We start from the raw sequence: 20,484 nt of genomic DNA on the forward strand, positions 1-20,484 counted from the left end.
AGCATGTAATACTTTTTATCTAGTCTTTTTCTTATCACCAGCAGAAACTGATGTGCGCAGTATCTTGTTTCTGTTCTCCATCAACGTAACAGCTGCTGCGCCAGGACCAAATCCTATGGCCAACCATAGAACTCTGCTGGTAGCGATAGAGAAATGATTGGCCCCATTTTCAGGTTGTTGCTGCACAGCGGATTGATTCTTGTTCCACGCCCAGGCACCTAGTGCCAAGGTAGAAATGACCTCATTCGCGGTCATAAAGATGGACACACCGAGCGGGATTGTCTCTGCCTTGGAACTAGAGCTTCGCCAAATAGACGCCACCGGCCACAACGCGCCGGTAGATAGGGATTTGAAAAGATGCACGCTCAGCAACCCAGGCGCGACATAAGTCAGCAGTATGGCCGACGAAAGAAGTATATGAGGACCTGCGGCGGTCCAGAAAGCGGCGGAAAATATCCAATTCGCCAGCAAGTCATACGTCGCAACATCAGCACTGTTTCGGCTGCTGCCACGACTAACAGACCACGTAGGCTGTGCTATCCAGCGAAGCGAGGCGTGCACGACGGCCAGAAGGACTGGGTGAAAGAGGCGGATCAGTATCCACGTCTGCTGGGAGATTAAAGCATTCGCTGCACTTGGTGGGCAGGCGAGCATAAGCAGTGAAGGAATCAGAGTCGTCAAGATGAAAGACAGCGACAGGATTTTAAGGTCCGCCACTGACTCTGGCGAAGTCAAACGTCCTGACACCAACGAATCGGCGGGTTTCTCGGGCGCCGAGTACAGCACTAGGTTCGCCACACACCAAGCTGGAAGTCCAACAGCGACCGAGGCAAATTCCATGACGAGACCCCATGCCACATATGAGTACCTTGCCTGCCAAGACGGTCTTTGGCGAGCAGACATTCTCTCGTGGCTGTCGAGCAGAATCAGCATCCACGACGCCATCCAGAGTCCGAAGAAGTGGGATCCTTGAAAGAAAAGGCTTGTATTTCGCACGTCAAGAATGGCCGAGAAAACAGTGATCATGATGGAAAAGTCGAGATCCAGCGGCCAAAGCCCTGTCCATATGATTTTGAGTGGTGTGTCAGTGCCTGCCAGCACCGGCCTGGGCGAGGTGATGTTGTCGAGCATCTTTTTGGCCGTGCCATTCTGCAACAAAACAACATGTGTGGCAAGAAAAGCCACGACGGAGAGGATGGCCAATGCCAGGGGTGCTTTGGTCCAGGTGGTGCTCATTCTACTTACTGCGAGCTGACACTGGTGGTTGGAAAGTATACGGAACGTTGCCGCTGCACTGTTTCCGTACAGTAAAATACAAAAATTCCCTGTCGGCGATGGGAAAAAGTAGTCTGATAAATACCCCACCAAGCCGAGTTGAAGCGCCGTGTGTGCGTGCCGAATGATGGCCCGGAGATTGTTGACGCAACTAAAACGATTGGACGTTGCCGAGGGCTATGCAGGACGCGGAGCGGGCCGATCTTAGACTTCTGATTAATACTCCCACTAGCGGAGTTGAAGCGCCGCGCTTGTCTGCCGAACAATGGTCCGGAGATTGTTGACGTGACTATTAATTAAATGATCAGAGGTTGCCGAGGGCAGGCACGGGCGCGGAGCGGGGCCGCATCACACTGTCCGATCGCCGGCTATGTGAAGACTACAATAACTGGTTCCTGTTACTGCCATGGTTCAAACATCTCGTCGTCTCCCTTTTTGCTTTTCTATTCGCTGTGGTAATTATAGATATGGCTACAGCTTCACGTCCACCTGTGCAGATCTCGCCATGGATTGGTCTCCCGCTCAGTATATGGATGCTTGTCATCGCTGCGATGACCTTTACCAACCTCCCTTACGGTGACGGAGTAAATTGGCCGGTGCTGACAAGCTTCCGCGATCCTAGGGTAAGCTACCGCCGCTATATGCCACACGTAAAACTTGAGACATTAATAACTCTGCTTCCATGTAGTCGACCCTAAATATTCTTAATCATCGCTCTAAGACTACACCTGATTGGCTCTACAAAGGTGCAAAAGGCGCATCAGCAATCTTATGGAGTATCTTGATCCCGGCGCAGCACAGTGCATCGCTTCGACGTCGTTGGCCCAACTTCCACCGCCGCAGTGGGTACATTGTCATCCTGCTGTCGATTGAGCTCGCGATAGCTGGATTCTACATGTCGAGTCAAGGACTGGTCACAACCCACAGCAACTGGTATCACATCCATACCCTCTACAACGCCAAAATTCCGCTTCCCCTTTTCTGGTGGCCCACATTTGACGTTGCCATTGCTATTCTCGGCGTCTTCTACTTTCTCAGCCTCTACAAGCTCTACATCTCCATTCGGAGCAAAAGGGTCGAGGCGCATCGACGTTGGGCCGTCTTTCACAGCATGACGGGATATGCCATCTCAATTGAGCGACTTATCGCAAGCCTGGTGCTGGGACTTGGGTGGACTCTACACAGCCTGCCTGAGCATGTGCAGAGTGACTGGCTACGACTGCCGCGTGACATCAGCGGGAAGCTCGAGGTAGAAGTGTCTGCTCTTGCTTGGACATTGACTGCTGCCGGCAGCGCTGTGGCTCTTTGGACCTATACAGAGTGGACAAGAGCTGGCTTGTTGAGACGGCAGCGCGATTCAGCTTATAGCTCGGCTAAAAAGATTGACTAGCATTCCTTCTCAAAATACACAGGGAGGCGCCCTCAATACCCTTTATTGCAGCAGCCAGATCAAGTAGTTTGACCCTAGTAATGCTGGTGCTCCTGGGGCTGCTGATGGCACATGGTTTAAGATCAAATACACTTGACAGCTGGGGTAAGAAAACTATGCATTGCTGCCCCTCCTGCGTCTTCATACTAACAAAAAAGAATTCCTGATGAGCAATGACAAAACAGTCTGCGATAAGAATTATAATAGTGGTCAGGGACCCTGGGGACTCGATGTGGCCGACTTTGCTCACAAATTTGACAAGGCGGGAGGCAAGTATGATCTGGTTCTGAGAAATTAATGCTTCAGTACTAGCATACCCAAGCGGTCAAATACAACAAAAGGCAGGGCTACTTGCACATTCAGTGGTTGATAGGCGAGCTCATATAGACAAGTGCTACCTTTTTATTGACTTGTCTCGTGTATATCCGTATTTCCTTGTACGAACAGCGTTGCTACTTGAGAGATTAGAAGCTAGAAATGGACACTTTACCCTTAAAATTAGATAGCAAACTTACTACGGGGTTTTTTTTTTTAAAGCCTATTCATATGGTTCAGGGTCTTCAATAGAGCAGAGCGTGGTACAGCTTGAACCTGTGACATTTTGTGGCAGAATATATACAGACATGGACAATGCCCTGATACATACGGCCATAGGCAGTAGAATACACCGCGTCCCGTTTGCTCCGCTGAAGTTAAGCTACTGACCGGCAGATTAGTAGTTGGGTCGGTGACGACCAGCGAACACCGGCTGCTGTATGTTTCATTTTTGCCTTTTTTGTGCAATTTCTGCCGTCGTTTTATTAGAGTTATTATAGGTTAGTTTAGAGTATATATATAGTTAATTAGTAAGTTACTTAAATAAGTAAGTCACTTATATTCTCTAACTTTTTAGTCTTTAACTATTAATAACTTAACTATAATATAAAAGAATATCTAAAATTAATTAAAATCCTCTTTTTTACTAATTTTTATATTTATAATATAAATATATATATTATAACTAATTTAACTATATTTATTATATTACTAACTATATATTTTAACTTTTATTTTATAATAACTATAAGTTTATCTTTTATCTTTTATTTAAATATTTTTTAATATTTATAACTTTAATAAAACTAGGTTTTTAATAGGTTTTACTATAATACGTATAGTTAATATAAACTTTAATTAAGTTAAAAAATAAAAGTAATATAATTTAATAATAAAAAATAAATTATTATAATTTAAATAGTAAATTCTTTAAGCTTAATAGTACTACTATATATTATAATTAAAAGCTAAATTTACTTTATATTTTAATATAGAAATAAATAACTACTTTTAAATTAGTATATTAATATAAGTTTAAATAGTTAGATAATAAATAAAATTAATATAAACTAAATTAAGTATTTTAATAAATATATTAAAGATTAAAAAAAAGATAGTTATTACTTTTTAATTTTAAATAATTATAAAAGTTATTATTTAATTATATTTAAGCTTTTTTAGTAAAAAGAAAATTATTATCTTTTATATACTTATATATTCTTCTTATATATTCTAACTTTTAAATATTAGCTATTTTAATTTACTTAAAAAGACTTATATATAATAAATTAAAGATCTTATAAAAGCTAATATTATATATATTATATATATTATAAAAAAAAACTTCTTTTTTATATTTTATAATATTTTTAATAAGTTTTTTACTAAAAGAATATCTAAAATAGTTTTTAAAATATTAAAATTACCTTTTTTAATTTTAAAAAGGTTATTTTTATTTTAAAACTTAAGTTTATAATATTAATATAATTCTAAGAATATAAACACTAAGTAAAACTATATACTAACTTATAGAAATATTCTATATACTCTAATATTAAGATATTACTTTTATAAGAGTTATATACTAAATATTAGTATAATAAAAGGCGTCTTTAAGTAATTAATTATAATCTTTAAGAATTAAGTTAATTTAAGTTAAGTTACTCTATATAGGTTAAATTCGCGTCTTATACGTTATAGTGGGGGCCTTAATAATAAGTTATTATTATAGGTTAAAAGAGAATACCTAGAAGGGCAATTCCTGCCCGTAAATATAGGGCTTTATAATTAATTAATCGTAGTATTTTAAAAATATATTATATTAAGGGAAAAAAGGTTAAAATTCTACTACCTACTATAAGGTATTAGGCTTTTATAGTTATAATATAAGGGCAGTATAGTGTGTATATATTAAGTATATTATCTAGTATTATATTAAGTTTTTTAAACTTATATTTAAAATTAGTTAGGTTTTAAGTTTTTTAGATACTAAATATTATAACTAAAATAATTTTATAGTTTTTAATTTTAAAAAATAAATTATTAATTACTTAAATAGCTTTTTAACTAAAAGTCTTAATATACTTAATAGTTTTAAAAAAAGTATAATAACTATTATATATAAAGTTACTCTTTTATATATATAAATATATACCTTTAAAGTTATAAATAAGCTATTTAGTTAGTACTAATAAGCTAAAAAGACTAAACTATAAACTAAAAAATCTCTTTTTATATAAAATATAAGAGATTTAAAAGAGTAAATAAATATAAATAGTTAAATAAAAGATAGAATATAAATTTATAATAATTAAAAGATAAAAGTTAAAATATTTAGTTAGTAATATAGTATATATAATTAAATAAGATAAAATATATATACTTATATTATAAATATAAAAACTAGTAAAAAAGAGGATTTTAATTAGTTTTAAATATTCTTTTATATTATAGTTAAATTATTAATAATTAAAAGGTAAAATATTAAGTAAAGTAGCTTATTTACTTATTTAGCTTACTTACTTATTAATTATATTATATTTTTTATATTAGTATAATAAAAAGGAAAGCTTTATAAATTTAGCTAAAAAAAACATATTTTATTATAACTCTTTCTTTTATATTAGTAAGTTCTTTTAAATTAATAATATAATCTTATTATAATATTTAGCTAATATATTACACTTATATAGTTAAATATAGTATATTATAAATTAAAGTAGCTTACTTATAATTTAATTTAATATTTTTTAATAGCTTTAAAGGTAAAAATAATTCTTACTTTTTTAATATATTTTCTATTAGTTATTATTAAGTAATATATATACTAAGGTAGAAGTTAGTAAAACATAGTATAGTGGCCCGCTCACTTATCTGGCCCGCTCGCTTATTAGCCACGTTAGCTAGTAGTTATAAGAATAAAAATAATATATAATTAAATTAAAATAAAATAAATTAAAATAAGCTAAACTAAATCCTAAGAAGTAGGACTACTATAATTTAGTTTTAAGCTATTATTATAGTATAATAGAGAACTAGGAATAGAAAAAAAAGCTACTAATGGAAGAGTAAGGTAGGTAAATCTTATAATACACTTAATAAATAGTGTGAAGTAAGTATATAATAGCAGCTAGAAGGTAACAGCGAGTTAAACTTGGTGGTTTTGTCTATGGCAGCTAGACGCGTCTAAAGTGAACGTCTACCAGTAATATTGATTTGGCCTAGACTCCTGTAGAAGCCTTTGCCGCCACTACACTTATGCCTGTGCCGTCAAGGTTAATCTGCCAGTTTGGGAAGCAGCTATAGTATGACCCAGGCAGATTGTGGAAGCTAGTAATTCTCTCAATCTGCGAAGCGATCCAGATCTTCTGTCGCATGTCGACCAGGTCACATGTGAAACACGTGTTGAGAGGAGCAAGTAGGAGCCAAGCACCAACTTGTAATGCGGTATGACGGTCAGCCATAGACGGCACAGAGCCTTCTGCAGCAGGGAACAGGACATTTGCAGGATGAACAAGCGGACCCCTATTTCCCATGAGAAATGGCACCGATGCACAAACCTCATCAATCAGACGTTGTGCAATACAAGAGTATGCAAGTGGTCCACAGGGAAGGGCAGTTGCTATTACCCACGGATAAGAGCGTATTATATCGTGAGCAAGCACTTGCAGAAGTATTCGCAGCGTTCGGAAGCAATTGTAGATGTTCGCTATCCAGACACTCTTGTAGATATCCATGGTCATCCCGTATGTGTGAAAAGCAGTGCGATTTGCTTTAGACAATTCGCCCGCCTGTTCAGGACGCCACGCATCAGGTATTGCAAACTCCCAGTCCATCAATCCGCGGTCGATTTCCAGCAGAGACACCATTAGTGTGTTGGCTTGCGCATCGTCAAATAGTGATGGGCGGTCGAGGAATTCCCTTACAGTAGCTTGAACGTTCGCAACGCGTTCAGCGAGATAGTTCAGGAGACCCATGGCAGAGTTTGGATGCTGACTCAAACCGCCAACCCAAACATTAGAACAGAAGCCACCGGAAATGTCATTTACAGGAACACACCGTCTAAGGGCCTTTCCGACAATCTCTGAGTGCACTCCAGCTAGTATCCGCTGGGAGGCCTTGTTTGAAAAATTCTTCTTTCCTCGAAGACTGATTAACTGCAACGCACCGAGCAAATGAGTATCTGAAGGTCGACGCTGATCAACCATGGATACAATTTTATCAATGATGTTCAACACCATGACGGCCATTAATGTGTCATCGCTGCAGCAAGCGTTCGAATCCTGAATCGCGTCGCTGGTCAATCGTAAAGCCTCCCCAAGCATTCTATCCGCCAGATGAAGGCACGATTGAGTCGTTCCCCTGTAGTCAATGACATGCTGACAGACAAACAGAGCAAGAGCGTGGGTAGCTCGCTCTAGAGGGCTGTTGGGACGTGCCATCGCAAATAGCTGTGGAAGAAGCCCCATAAAGCCGTGCGGGTTTTCCTTGTCGTTTTCTGTTCCGGCGCGGCGGGAGAACAGGACAGCCAGAGCAAAGTGCTCCTGCGTGGCTCCAACGCATGTGAAAGGAGACACTAGGCTTGTCCAGGTCGTCTGCGAGTTCGGAGGTAACGCGAGCGTCTCTTGCGGAGCAGACTCTATTACCTGTCGTCGTCGTCGATCAGACTTCGTTCGTATTGCCCTCGTTTCGTCACGGAAGATGATGCTGAGAACGTCTGGATATTCGCATTTCTGCCTTTTCCGTACGCACTGAGCACAGGCAGGCAAGCTTTGATCACACTTTTTATGCACTTTCTTGCAGTTTTGACAGCCGAAAGAAGGTTTACCAGTATTGACCATGTTTTGGGGACGATATGTTACGAGCCAAAGGCCGCCTCGATCGGCCACCCTGGAAACAGGCCCTTTCTACGGTAGAACTACGGCAGTTGGTCACTACCTGTTCGGGAATGAGTGGGTCACTAACGGGAATAAGAATCAATGAAGAGATGGAGGAAGCATATAAAGGTTCACTATCTCCAAAGCCTAGTTCAGTTAAGATCTTTAGTACTTAATCTAAGCAATTAGGCATCTTCTAACGAGAGACTACTTGTTCATCACTGCTTTTGTCACCCTATGACTTGCAAGCCAGCTGTCCTACTACCTCGGATAGCAAATGCCATAATATAAGATACCTTCTGCCTATTATAACATTGTTACCTATTACAACGTTAGTGCCTATCGACGTACTATATTAAGGGCTCATTAAACCCATCTTCTAGACAGAGAGTTAAGTACTACGCGTCGTCTTTGGATGCATTTTCCTGACCGACACCGACAGTGACAGCACTGAACAAACCTATTTAGTGCCAGTCACTTCGTTGCACAATACTGCACAGCCATGCTCCAAAAACCCCAGAAGTCTAGAAATCGGTCAACGAATACACGATCGTTGAGCTGCCAGAGTCATAATCTGCTGCCTATGTTACAGAACTGGGGAAATGAGTTCTCCAAAAATCAGGCCCGTAAGTAGGGTCGTCGCAGCGTGGCTGGAGGAGGGCGAGTAGTCAACAGATTTTTCAAGAATTCCTTTTTCCTACGATTCCGCAATAAGGCATCTCTACACACCCAGTGGAACATAAGCCCGAGGCTCGAAGAACATCTGGGCCACGCTATTCCATTACATTAATAATCTTTTTGATCATGTCAATCGTCGTCATGCACCATGCCCAAAATGGCGATCCATGCGCTCGCGTTCCTGCTTAACTGCGCGGATACGTGATTGGCTTACCAGGATTAATGTTCCTGCTTCCCCAATCACAGCTTCGCCTACAAAACCTATTACATTAATCATCTCTGATCATGTTCGTCGTCGTCATGCACTATGCCCAAGACGGCGATCCATGCGCTCGTGTTTCTGCTTACGTACGCGGATAAGGGATTAGACCCACGCAATGCCACACGCGAGGCTAGCTAAGGTATCGCTTTCCTCGACTGAAGACTAATCACTCTCCTATGCCAATCCCTCCGGGTCAATTCTAGCTCGAGCAGTGCCGCGCTACGAGGCTGACAGGTCTACCTTCGCGTGCCCGACATTTTACAAGTTATACTTGGGCAACAGGGTGCTCAGATGCTAGCTTCGACTGCGCCTACCTAATATTCTACATACGGTCATTCTTGCGCAGCATGCTCAGATGCCGGTTTTGAATGCGCCTAGCATGTTCTTGATGACAAGTATAAATGTTCTCTATCTGCTGTACATTAGTCTCAATAGCAATCATCCTACTTTCAATCATTACTAATCTAAGTTCCTTGTTCTATAACTCTCTATCACAAGATCAAGCATCTTAGCCTTATCTTCTACTATGTCGAATCCCTTCCAGCACTGTGACAACAGTATAACTCCGTCATGCCCAATTGAAGCAACGGTGTTGGGATATTATCCTAACATCCCCTGGAATATTATATACATCGTAATTTTTACATTATGTTGTATTATGCAGACCTTCCTTGGCATTCGGTATAAGGTCAAGTCCTCTTCCTGGGTAGTCGGCGTGGCTTGCTTTGGTGAAGTACTCGGTATGTACGGACAGGTAACAAGACTGTATAATCGACTAATAATCTAGGCTACGCCGCTAGAGTTGTGCTGAGCAAAAACCCGTTCGACGAATATGCATTGGCGACACAGTATGTGGCCCTTATCGGCGCCTCCGTAAGTTTCTACCCAATACTGTTGCTGCACCTTGGTGGTCTGACGAGTGTGCCTCAGGGCTTTTTCGCAGCTGGGGTTTACCTAAGCCTAAAGTATGCCGTACTCGCCATCTCGCCTCAGCACTCCATTATTCGCCCCAAGCTTTACACCTGGATTTTTATATCCTGCGATGTTGTCTGCTTAATCCTACAGGTAGATGCTTCCGGCGTCGCCAGCGCAGCAAACACAGACTCCAAGATCACTACAACAAACCTCAACATCGTACTGCTTGTCGGAATATGCCTACAGGCCTTGACACTCCTGGTATTTGGCGTGATGGCAGGCCTCTACGCTCGTGCTGTCTTTCGCAATCGTCGTACTCTCGAACCCGCCGCCGCCAAGCTCCTGCGCAGCAGGCAGTTCCGCAAGTTCGTCTTGGCTATGTCACTGGCTTACTTGGTTCTCCTGATCCGGAGCCTCTACCGTATTGGAGCATATTCGGGAGGGTGGAAGAATTCCATCTCCAGGGACCAGGTTTCCTTCATGATTTTGGACGGCTTGTAAGATCTCTTCTATCCTTTCTTAGTCTTTGTACTACTTGTTGACCGATTTTCTTCAGGATGTGTGTATTTGCTGCCCTAGCCATGACGCTGATACAACCCGGTATCTACTTCAAAGCAATGAGCAGTCAAAATCGCGACCACCATTCACAAGGCCAGAAAAGCAACGGAATAGTATAAGATACCTTCCGCCTATTGCAACATTGTTGCCTATCGACGTACTATATAAAGAGCAGAGCTACATTCACAGCAGATATGACTCGCGACACTTCGGTCACTGTAGAAAGGACTCCGAACATTTGCGAAATCACTCTCAAGCTAGTAAATCATTGATAATATTCGGCGTGAAATGCAGGCTGGTGGGGGTTAGAAAGACAAGTGGACGCGATCAGAGAACGACGGAGATAAAGTGGAAGGGATGATATTATACGAATAGTCGAATATGTACCTGAAAACAGCTACTAAGCTCTATTGGTCGGAAGCAACTGTGTGTAATAAAATCATAATAAATGCACTAAACAGCCTTCCAGATTCTAGAAATGCTCAGTGTTACCAGTACAGCATTTCATAGACAAGCCGAACTTCATAATGCAAAGTATGTTTTCTAGGTTTTGGCACCCAAGGAAATTATCCGGTCTGATGCCACGATGCATGCCTGGACGACCTCCATACACTCCTGCAGCCAGATATTCGCTCATCGATCGTTACTTTGAGCAAGGTCAGCCTAAACTTGCCGCGCTTATTGCTAAGAAACGCCATACTGGTCTTGAGCTTTGGAGCGACTTACCGATGGACCGATCAATCATTAATGCCGAATCTATTATGATGATGAACGCCTAGGAGATTCGTGTTTGTTGGTTGTGACGGGACCCTTCTTTACATCTTGGCGGTCATTGTCGTGGGTATTATAGATGTTGGCCTCGCGCTTTTTAGCATTGCCGACGGATTTGCGCTGAGGCATCGCTGTAGGTCTATTTACCTTCCGTGGCCAGTAAGATGGTGGCCACGTCTGTTTTGTAAGGTGTTTTCTACGCGGAGGGCAGAAAATCATATTAGGAACTGTTCGAATTCACTGATTTATTCAATCTTGTTTTCACTGTTTATCACACCCGGTAGGCGGTCGTCGAGTCTAAGAATGAACTCGCCAGCTCGCACCACAGCACCCAAGCAATACCAGCCACGCTGTGCAGCCTAACCATAACCGTTCCGCAATTGTCCAGACCAACCATCTAAGCAGTCTTGTTCTTGACATCATACGTCTCCTTGACCAGAGCCGCTTCCCGCTCCAGAAACTTGTCAAACGAACTCAGCGGCACGCCCCAGCTCTTGACGGCGTCCACGTCCACAAACTGCGCCAGCCCGCGCATCATGACCTGTGCGCCGATCATCGGATTCAGCATCTTCTGCGCCTCCACCTCGCCGTCCGTCAGGTACCTTGCCGTCAGCGTCCTTCCCGCCGCGGCGCCCAGCTTGGCCAGCAACTCGTCGAGCGTCAGCAGCTCGTCCGCCAGCCCAATCTCCTGCTTATCAAACTTGTTGTCCGCATCAAGCAGCGCAGCGCGCGCAAACGCGCCAATCGTAGCCGTGTCCACCATCGGCAGCTTCGTGTCCCTTGCAAACGCCGTGGCCGAGACGCCCTCAAAGACGAGGTCCTTTTGGCGGGTCAGCGCCGGCTCGCCGACGTAGTTGGTCATGAAGTTGCCCGGGCGGAGGATGGTCCAGTGGGGGATGCCGCTGTCGCGCACCGCGCCCTCGAGAAAGCGCTTCTGGGAGAGCATCTTGGCAATGTACGCCTCCGGGTCGTAGTTGGGCAGCTTCTCGGGCGCGTCAACGCTCAGCGCCGTCGAGTATACCACGCGGGTCACGGTTCCGGCGGCCTTGGCGGCGGCAAGAAGGGTGAGCCCGTCGCGGCGCTCAGCGGCAGGGTCCGTGAAGCTTGGCATCGGGTTGAGGAAGAGCGCGGTGCAGCCGGCAAGCGCAGAGGCGAGAGCCGAGGCGTCGTCGTAGGAGCCGGGCAGGAGTTCGGCGCCGAGGGATGTGAGTGCCGCGGCGGAGGCGGAGGAAGGGTTGCGCGTCAGGCCGACGACGGGGGTGCTGGGGAGGAGGAGCCGGGCGAGGGCGGAGCCTTGGCTGCCGGTGATGCCACAGATAAAGACCTTCATGTTTTCACGGGTGTGATTGACGAAAGATAGTTTTGATTATAAAGATGAGGTGTTGCTCGGTGTAGATGTGTAGCAGTAGTAGGTAGGATGGTGGAATAGTGTGTAAGTGAATGTCTTGGGACTGTTTCTATAAGCTTTCGACAACAGGGCAGCTACGTTCTTATATAGATTTTTTACCAATGCCAAACTGCACATTTGTGATGTTAGTTTCTAATCACTGCCCTCGTCTTCCACTGATACACAGAGTCTGTCACCCCTGCGCGCCGGGTTTTGGACTAGTCCCCTCCGCGGCGCCGGCAATACGGAGTCTAGCTCCGGCCTGCGGTCTCACCGGCGGAGTTCCGCCGCCCCACCCCATCCTTCCCGGAGCCTGTACGACAAGGCGGAACTCCTACTCTCTTCATCCAAATCCAACCTCTCTCAATGACTTGTCCCCCTCTTTTATATCCCTGGGTCTTATTCTCTACACCGTCTTCGTCTACGTTCCATCAGAGTCTAGATCCAAAATGTCCAACAGCGCCAGGGAACGCGACAACCCCCCGCCGCGGCGCAAGTCCTGCACGGCCTGCATCAAGGCCAAGCGGCGCTGCGAGTACGCCGGCGCGCCCGCGTGCCTGCGCTGCGCACAGCGCAACGTGCCCTGCGACTATCCCCCAGCGCATCAGCAGAGGGCGAGCACCACTACGCAGAGGGTGGCGTCGATGCTGAGCGCCCTGGCGGAAGACCGCACCTTGCTGGACGCCGCCTCCGCCATTCCGTCTTATGACGGGGCACAGGACGACTTGGATGCCCTTCTGGCGACGCCTTTGGGCATGGACGTGCCCTCAATTGTGGATGTGGATAAGAGCAACAGCTTTCATTTCGGCAGCCTGGACGGGTTCGAGATGCTAGGGGGAGACCTAAACAGCAATGCAATGGGCGGCCTCTGCGGGCTTGAGCCCTTGTCCGGCAGCAGCACATACAACAACAGCAACACCATGTACGACGAAAACACGCCGTCCGTAGCGGAAGACAATTACGTCCCCGAGATTGACTTTCTAAAGGAGGCGCGGCAGCAGCACATGGGCACCTTGATGGCGCCCGCGGCGCAGCAGCTCGAGTACGTGTCGACCATGATCCGGGAGCGTCTCGAGTTTGCCGTCGACCTCATCCGCACCGCGCCGCGCACCATGGTCGAGGCGCTCGAAGCGCCGTGGTCCCACCGCCTGCTTTACAAGACCGACATGCCTTGCTCCATGCAGGACGCCCTCGGCGCCTGCGCGCTCTACCTGGCCAAGAACCCCGTCAACACGCCCGTCGTCTTCGGCCTCATCGACGCGCGCGTCACCGCCCTGCTCTCGAGCCCTACCCCTCCGACCCTCCGCCTCGCGCTCGCGCACACGCACGCCCTCATCCTCTACCAGGTCATGCGCCTCTTTGACGGGGACATTTCCGCGCGCGCCCGCGGCGAGCGCCTCATCCCGGCGCTCGAGGCCGCCACGATGCACCTCCTCTCGTTTGTGCGCTTCGACAGCGAGCTGCTGCGCGTGACGGACCTCGCGGCCTTTCCCGTGCAGCCCGCGCGCGAGCTCTGGCACGACTGGCGCCTGCACGAGAGCGCGCGCCGCACCGTGCTCATCACCTTTTACATGCTGCAGGCGTACCGGGCCATGGCGGCGCCGGCGGGGCAGCACGCCGGGGCGAGGTGCGCGGCGCTGAGGCACTCGTGGACGCTGTCGCGCGGGCTCTGGCACGCCGAGAGCGCGGTCGAGTTTGCGAGCTGCTGGCGCGAGGGCAGGTGGTTCGTCGTGACCAACGGTCGGTGGGAGGACACGCTGAGGCGCGCGAGGGCGGACGATGTCGACTCGTTTGGCAAGATGTGGATCACGGCGCTGATGGGGATTGAAGAGACGGAAGGGTGGTTCGCGGCCAAGGGGGGTTCGCTGAGAGAAAAGGACGCGGCTGCGGCGCCGGCGCCGGCGACGATGGTTTGCTGAGGCTGGAATATCAGAAGAATTGTATATACATGGCCCCGGTATGGCTTGAATTCTCGCTACTTTGCTACTCTTCCATATTGTTGTTTGCTAGCCTGTATGAGCCGCAATCCCGGCCGTTGTACAGAGATGCACTTATATACCCCGGCATGGCTTGCAGCACTGCCGCTTTGCTACTTCTTTAACCGCAGTTTGTTCGCTTAAATGAGCCCAAGTCAGCCTCACTTATACTTTCGTTTTTAAAAATGTTCACAGGAGCAGTACATCAGCGCAGTGATCAGCGCGAACCAAAAAGGCCGCCCTGCACCGGTTGCCTTGGTCAGCTCGCCCGAGTTACACAAGCATTCTACCAAGACATACATAGACCGGCCACCACAACCCTTCGAAGCCGTGGTGGCCGACACTCCAACTCTCAAATACTCCTGCAATCTCTTTTCAAGCTCCCAAGCACGTCTTCTAGAGCCATGTCTCTCGCGCACGAGCAAAACCTCGACGCCGCGGCCATTGCCAAGGCCGTCTTGTCCATCCCGCTTGCCGGCGGCGACGGCGACGGCGGCCGCAACGCCACGTACGAGGGCCAGTGCGGCGAGGACGACTACCTCGTCTTCCGCGTCGGCTTCCCCGACCCCCCGCGGAGCGTGCGCTTGCGCGTCGAGCGCCCGCGGCACCAGGACGCGGCGGCCACCATCCTCGCGCGCGTCGACGCCGAGCGGCGCACGTGCGAGTCGCTGGTCGGCCCGCCTCCTCGGCGCCAGCCTCACCTTTGACAACCCCCATCCGCTATCCGTTCCTGCTGCTCGACTCGGCCGGCGGGAGGCGGCTGGCGGCCATGCAGACGGAGCTGATCCAGTGCACGCTGGAGACGAATACGTGCCGCTCTTCATGCAACATCACAGCGAGGGGGGAGATATTCGAGACGGCTGATGCGCTTTTCTGCTTGCGGCTTGGGCAGGGGAAACGACGGCACGCGAGTACTTTGAGCAGAGGCTCCAGCATCGTCTCGGCAAGATCCGCCGCGGCGAGCTTCCCGAGCTGGTCGAGCAGGACGTCCTCGACCAGCTCGCCCTCCTGCCTCTTGTCCTCGGCGACGACGCCGACAGTCGGCACTTTGCCCTCGAGCACGCCGACCTCGCCGCCGACAGCATCATCCTCCGCAGCAGCAGCAGCAGCAGCAGCAGCGACAGGTACATCATCGAGGCGTAACACCCCCCCACCCCCTGCTTGCTCATCTCCATCAGCATCTGCCAACTCACTTTCCCTAGGATCATCGACTGGGGTCCCGCCGAAATGGTACCCCTGTGCCAGGCCGCGCGCTTCCCGTCCCTGCTGCGCTCCTGGGGCGACGACGACGACGACGACGACGTGCCGCGCGAGACGGCTCTCGAGGATCGCGCGCTCTACGTCGCCTCGTACGCCAGCGACGATTCTACAGTGGCGACGAGAGCCATGAGGCGCGCGCAGGCGGGGAGCGACGTGGATTCTCGGACGCTGTACTGGGAGTTCGTCAAGAGCGAGAGCATGCTGCTGACAGCCATGACGCGCAGCGACGTCGGCTGGACGCTGCAGTTTTCGAGACACCGCCATGGTGAGGAGGAGGGTTGGAGGGATACTGCTTGCGCGGAGGTGGGAGAGGTGGAATCTGCCAGTTTCGATCTATGCTCAATCTACAGCGATACAGTCACAGACCATAATGATGCTGAATAGAAAAGAGTTTCGATGCTGTCATGTACATGTCCTTTCTCATTCCGTTTCTAATATAAAACGTCAAATGTACAACCCGGCAGAAAAAGAAGCCATGATAGGCTCCGGCTAAAATAAAAATCAATGCCCGCTGTGAGCCCCGTTCATATATCACGGTTTCCATGAACCCAATATCTTTTTACAATGAAGATCAGTATCGATAGACACAAACACCAATGCGCCAAAATCCCAAGAAAAACGCCAATGTTGAAGCTCGCTGAGAAGCTGGTTCCAATGCCAGCCTCCAAGGTGAAAAAAACAGAATGAAAAACAGAGCCGAATATATCAGATCATGTCCTGCTGTGGCGTGGGTTGACGGGCTCGATGCGATCGGCATCGTCCGTCGTTACGGCCTGGCCGACGAGTCCAGGGCGCGCCACCGAATTTCGTGGCCATCCAAGCGGCATGTTGGAGAGTCGGCGTGTGCTGTTGCTGCTATCTCTGCGCACACGGTTGACGGTCACAGGCATGTCCTCCATGGCCTTTTCACTAATGTGGGAGCTACGATCGCTGACGTAGCCCGTCGTTGTCTGCACGCCCTTTTCATCCACCGGCGAGCTGCGACGGCCCCTGGCTGCCGCGCCGACCACGCCGACGCCTGCTCCAGCGGCCGCCCCGCCAGCCATGGTGGACTTGAAGTTGGCAATCGATCCCTTGACTTGGGCCACGATTTTCTTATCCGATGTCTCGTCAAAGAGCAGCCAGGCGACGGCGCCCAAAATACCACTCAAGATGGCCATTGTGATGAAAGCGGCAGCAGCCTTCATCCCGGCAGTTGGAGGGTCGAAAGTCGGGATCGGATTCTTCTTGCCAATATCACTGGAGCCTGCATTGGGATCGCCCTTGCTGGTGCCTCCTGAATCGGCTGTCAGCGGCGCTGCGCGGTCCTTGATGGTGGTGGCTAGAAGGACCTCCAAGGCGGCCATCTGTTGGCCAACGCCAGTGGACCCGTCATATTTGCCTTCGTTCCTCGCCCATTTCAATCCACACATTCTGCCATTGTCGCCTCCGACGCATTGATTCACGGCGGCCTTGGCCGAGGCCTTGAGATAGGGCATCACGGTGTCGTACACGTCGGGAGCCCATTGGGTGGCAGCAGCGAGCCATCGAGATAAGTAGGCCTTGAAGGATTGCTGGTCGATGTTGCAGCGGTCGACGGGCTCGCAGGCGACCTCGGACATGATGTCGTTGTTGTCGCCGACGAAAAAGACCTGGGAGCCTTTGATAAGGCCATCGAGGCGGTCTTTCCAGGCTTTGGACTCGGTGTGGTTGTACATGGCGGCTGCGCCGAGAATGAAGCCGCCGGCATTGTACGAGAACTGATACGGGCTATAGGTGGTGCAGTTGCTACCGATGGCGGCGCCGTCAATGACGTAGTATGTTTCGTTGTTGATGAATCCAGTCCCCCACATCCAGTCCCAAGTCCTTTCGGCCCAGTCGGCGTAGGTTTGATTTCCGGTGTAAAGGGCGAGTCGAGCGCCGAGAGCGAAGAAGCAGGCCTGAGAAATTGAGTTCTTGGGAAAAGATTAGCTGCCAATACATCGGCCAAGATCAATGTCGGCGCAAGATAGCATACCTTGTAGTCATAACCTTTGTTCCATTGGTAGATCTGCCAGCGCAGGCCACCGTTACAATCGGCCGTGTCCCATCGAGCAGCCTGGGTGTTAAAGACGGCCTGGGCAAGCTCGAGCCACTGGGGCTTGTCTGCAGGTGGATTGGGAAAGTTGTATTCGGCGGCGGACATGACAGCAAGGCCCCAGAAGCCTTGGTCATCGTTACCCTCGGTTAGGGTCTGGTTGTTGGGCATGTAGTCTCTGTTGGTGCCGACCTGGAAGAGCAGACCCTCGCTGACTAGGTCGTTGTATTCGTCGTCTCCGGTGTAATACCAGTAATCGATGAGGGCGCCCAGCATGGCACCGGCTTCCCACCCTGTTTCAACTCGTTAATACCAGACCAGTGAGGTAGGCTGTGGGGTGCGACGAACAATAGTATGGTGAGGGGAGCAGGCCTGGTGTGCCACCGGGCTTGTTGCCAGAGTAAAAGGAAAGCATGTCGTCGGCGAGGCCCTTGGCGGTATCTTTTACGGATTCTGTGTTGTATGGTCAGCACGGCCGAGGGGCTGGGCTCGGTGTCAAAACATACGCTCAGAAGTCATATCCAAGGTGTAGCCAGAAGCATGGACAAGACGGCCAGCAACGAGCAGCGAAGCTGTGAGGACGCGGGCAAGCCGCGATCCTCTGGATATGGCGCCAAACATGACAATTTCAGCAATTGCAACTTATATGTTGAGTAGAAATGCGAGTGTATTTTGAGGAGAAGTCGCGGTTTTCACAATCCGGGCGGCAGAGATGGGCCCATCGGTTGGAGTGCTGCGGTCCAAGACGAGTCAAGCGTGGAGCGCCGAAAGTTTGTTAAGCGGGTGGCTGTGGCGAGATGGTGTCGTCGGGTGCTGTTGATGGTGGGTGTTTGGGGTCAGCATGGACGAATTGTCGAGGGAAAAGGGTTATGGTCGCGGATATGGTGAGAACATGGCATCTGTCAAGGGGATGAGAAGAAGAGGGATGGAAGCGGATGGGAAAGAAGCAAAACCGACGTCAGAAGCACAGAGTAGGTACCTAAGAGACGAGGCTTTGGGGGCGGCTGGTTGTGCGGGCAATGAACGGGTGAGCTTGAGTGGCAGGTCTTGGATGGAGGTCGTGGTGGGGACGAGTCCAGGACTGCCACTGGACCGGAGCAGCGAAAGCGGAAAGGCGCTGGAGCTAGCCCGCCAGCCCACTATTATGGTTGGAAATAGGCTGTCGGGAGGCGCTATAAGCTTGCGCCGCTACCAGTACCTAGTGCTGGAGCGGCCTGTCGTTACGAGGAGCCCTGGAATAGCGCCAAACGATGGCAGGGATCAGGCGGACGATCCGGGGACCCAGGTGCATTGCCAGCCTGCAGTCGACGGTAGAGGCTGGGAGGGAGGTACGTAGTAGTAGTACATGTGCCACGCACCCACCCTTGTGGCACATGTATCTCGAGGCTCTCCAGGTCGGTACGTCGGGACGGTTGGTGGTGGTCAGACACAGAATACAAAGACGGCACGGCAGCCCAAATGCATAGCCCAAATGCATACATGCAAATGCAGAAGAAAAAAAACCCCCCCGAAAAGCATACCAACAAACACAGCACTTTTCCCATATATTTTGTCTAGCGCATGCACTCGGGAAAAGCAAGAGCCGCGCCGTGCCATCCCTAGTGGCTGCAACCAGACCCGACCCCTCCCTCTCTCCCGCACACGGCCACGCCGCCTGAAGAAACACTTGATGGAATCATGGAGCCACTGAGAGCCACCCAGCCACCACCACTTGCCTGCGCCGTAGCCTCGCTGAGCAGCCCGTTTGCCCGCCCCAAGCCCGTTGTAGAGCTGGTGGAGCGGCATCAGCCCATGGCCAGAGCGATACGAGCTACCAGAGAGGCGCTGCCTCGCAGGGAGGGGGTTGTAGTGGGTTTATACGAGCCTTCTCAGCACTTGCTCAAGGAGTTGGGAACATGCTGAGAACGTGCTTCTTATTAAACGATTTATTATCCGTATGCGTAATCAAAAAAAAAATCCACGCACGCTCGTCAGGCTGGCGGGCGATGACCCAGTTTGCAGCATTGAGAATCAAGGTTCTGGAAATTACAGTGCACTACAGACTCTCTTGCTCGGCGCCGGGGGGGTGATAGATGGCTGGCAAGGCAAAGCAGAGACAATGATGTGGTGCGACGTAAATAACCATAAAAGCAAGGATAACTCGGTCTTCTCCGTACTCTATGCCTTTAGCTAGCTTCTCTCTGTTCACTTTTGTTTGAAGCCTGGCCTGTCTTGCTGTCCGCTGTTGTCCTGTGTCCAACACAGCCAGGCACTGCGGAATGCGGCCCCAGTGTTGAGAGTCGCATGTCGCTGTAAATTGTCGTGGAAGCCGCAGGCTTGATCAGTCTTGCTTCATTCATGAAACTCGGCACCAAAGCAGATGCAAATCGCGATGCCGAGCCTCCTCTCATCACCCGCTCCATGCCCCGGGATACGAGTGTCTTTTGGCTGGCTTGGTCGTGGCGCTTCTTAGTTGATCCTCTCTGTGTGTCCATCATCCAGGGCCTACGTCAGCGCCTCCGACAGCGCCTCCGAAATAGTTCTGTGAGCTTTTGATATTTTCCCCGCACCAATGATGTGAGGTTGACCCGCACAGGAGCTTCAGGCATGCTTTGTCCGTCTCTCTCATAATGCGCTATTGGGCTTTTCATCAAACGACTACTCATGCACGACCCAATGCAAGGAATATGATCATCTCACAGCATAGAAAGGAACAGGGTCACACTCAGTCGTCTCTGGTTCCTTG

At 48.9% G+C, this 20,484-nt stretch overlaps 10 protein-coding genes across 10 annotated transcripts; 5 read left to right on the top strand and 5 right to left on the bottom strand.

Moving 5' to 3' along the window:
* Window positions 1-15: 15 nt before the first annotated feature.
* LMH87_004691 (uncharacterized protein) lies at window positions 16-1,236 on the bottom strand (the record flags this gene model as incomplete). Its single annotated transcript, XM_056195951.1, has 1 exon — window positions 16-1,236. The coding sequence occupies one exon, from the start codon at window positions 1,234-1,236 to the stop codon at window positions 16-18; it is 1,221 nt and encodes a 406-aa protein (XP_056049529.1).
* Window positions 1,237-1,742: 506 nt separating this feature from the next.
* Window positions 1,743-2,665, top strand: LMH87_004692 (uncharacterized protein; the record flags this gene model as incomplete). Its single annotated transcript, XM_056195952.1, has 2 exons — window positions 1,743-1,898; window positions 1,964-2,665. 2 exons carry the CDS (start codon window positions 1,743-1,745, stop codon window positions 2,663-2,665), a joined length of 858 nt encoding a protein of 285 aa, XP_056049530.1.
* Window positions 2,666-6,240: 3,575 nt separating this feature from the next.
* LMH87_004693 (uncharacterized protein) lies at window positions 6,241-7,227 on the bottom strand (the record flags this gene model as incomplete). Its single annotated transcript, XM_056195953.1, has 2 exons — window positions 6,241-7,015; window positions 7,079-7,227. The coding sequence occupies 2 exons, from the start codon at window positions 7,225-7,227 to the stop codon at window positions 6,241-6,243; spliced, it is 924 nt and encodes a 307-aa protein (XP_056049531.1).
* Window positions 7,228-9,494: 2,267 nt separating this feature from the next.
* LMH87_004694 (uncharacterized protein) lies at window positions 9,495-10,428 on the top strand (the record flags this gene model as incomplete). The annotated part of the gene is made up of 4 exons (XM_056195954.1): window positions 9,495-9,576; window positions 9,624-9,709; window positions 9,767-10,248; window positions 10,308-10,428. The coding sequence occupies 4 exons, from the start codon at window positions 9,495-9,497 to the stop codon at window positions 10,426-10,428; spliced, it is 771 nt and encodes a 256-aa protein (XP_056049532.1).
* A 447-nt stretch (window positions 10,429-10,875) lies between these two features.
* Window positions 10,876-11,209, bottom strand: LMH87_004695 (uncharacterized protein; the record flags this gene model as incomplete). The annotated part of the gene is made up of 3 exons (XM_056195955.1): window positions 10,876-10,955; window positions 11,036-11,084; window positions 11,129-11,209. The coding sequence occupies 3 exons, from the start codon at window positions 11,207-11,209 to the stop codon at window positions 10,876-10,878; spliced, it is 210 nt and encodes a 69-aa protein (XP_056049533.1).
* Window positions 11,210-11,477: 268 nt separating this feature from the next.
* LMH87_004696 (uncharacterized protein) lies at window positions 11,478-12,410 on the bottom strand (the record flags this gene model as incomplete). The annotated part of the gene is made up of 1 exon (XM_056195956.1): window positions 11,478-12,410. One exon carries the CDS (start codon window positions 12,408-12,410, stop codon window positions 11,478-11,480), a length of 933 nt encoding a protein of 310 aa, XP_056049534.1.
* A 506-nt stretch (window positions 12,411-12,916) lies between these two features.
* LMH87_004697 (uncharacterized protein) lies at window positions 12,917-14,386 on the top strand (the record flags this gene model as incomplete). The annotated part of the gene is made up of 1 exon (XM_056195958.1): window positions 12,917-14,386. The coding sequence occupies one exon, from the start codon at window positions 12,917-12,919 to the stop codon at window positions 14,384-14,386; it is 1,470 nt and encodes a 489-aa protein (XP_056049535.1).
* Window positions 14,387-14,847: 461 nt separating this feature from the next.
* On the top strand, window positions 14,848-16,087 carry LMH87_004698 (uncharacterized protein; the record flags this gene model as incomplete). Its single annotated transcript, XM_056195959.1, has 3 exons — window positions 14,848-15,114; window positions 15,368-15,582; window positions 15,646-16,087. The coding sequence occupies 3 exons, from the start codon at window positions 14,848-14,850 to the stop codon at window positions 16,085-16,087; spliced, it is 924 nt and encodes a 307-aa protein (XP_056049536.1).
* Window positions 16,088-16,413: 326 nt separating this feature from the next.
* Window positions 16,414-18,380, bottom strand: LMH87_004699 (uncharacterized protein; the record flags this gene model as incomplete). Its single annotated transcript, XM_056195960.1, has 4 exons — window positions 16,414-17,637; window positions 17,700-18,052; window positions 18,108-18,212; window positions 18,266-18,380. 4 exons carry the CDS (start codon window positions 18,378-18,380, stop codon window positions 16,414-16,416), a joined length of 1,797 nt encoding a protein of 598 aa, XP_056049537.1.
* A 1,716-nt stretch (window positions 18,381-20,096) lies between these two features.
* LMH87_004700 (uncharacterized protein) lies at window positions 20,097-20,445 on the top strand (the record flags this gene model as incomplete). The annotated part of the gene is made up of 2 exons (XM_056195961.1): window positions 20,097-20,282; window positions 20,335-20,445. The coding sequence occupies 2 exons, from the start codon at window positions 20,097-20,099 to the stop codon at window positions 20,443-20,445; spliced, it is 297 nt and encodes a 98-aa protein (XP_056049538.1).
* Between the last annotated feature and the right edge of the window lie 39 nt (window positions 20,446-20,484).

This window comes from Akanthomyces muscarius, chromosome 2, assembly GCF_028009165.1.
Source record: "Akanthomyces muscarius strain Ve6 chromosome 2, whole genome shotgun sequence".
NCBI classification, from domain to species: Eukaryota; Fungi; Ascomycota; class Sordariomycetes; order Hypocreales; family Cordycipitaceae; genus Akanthomyces; species Akanthomyces muscarius.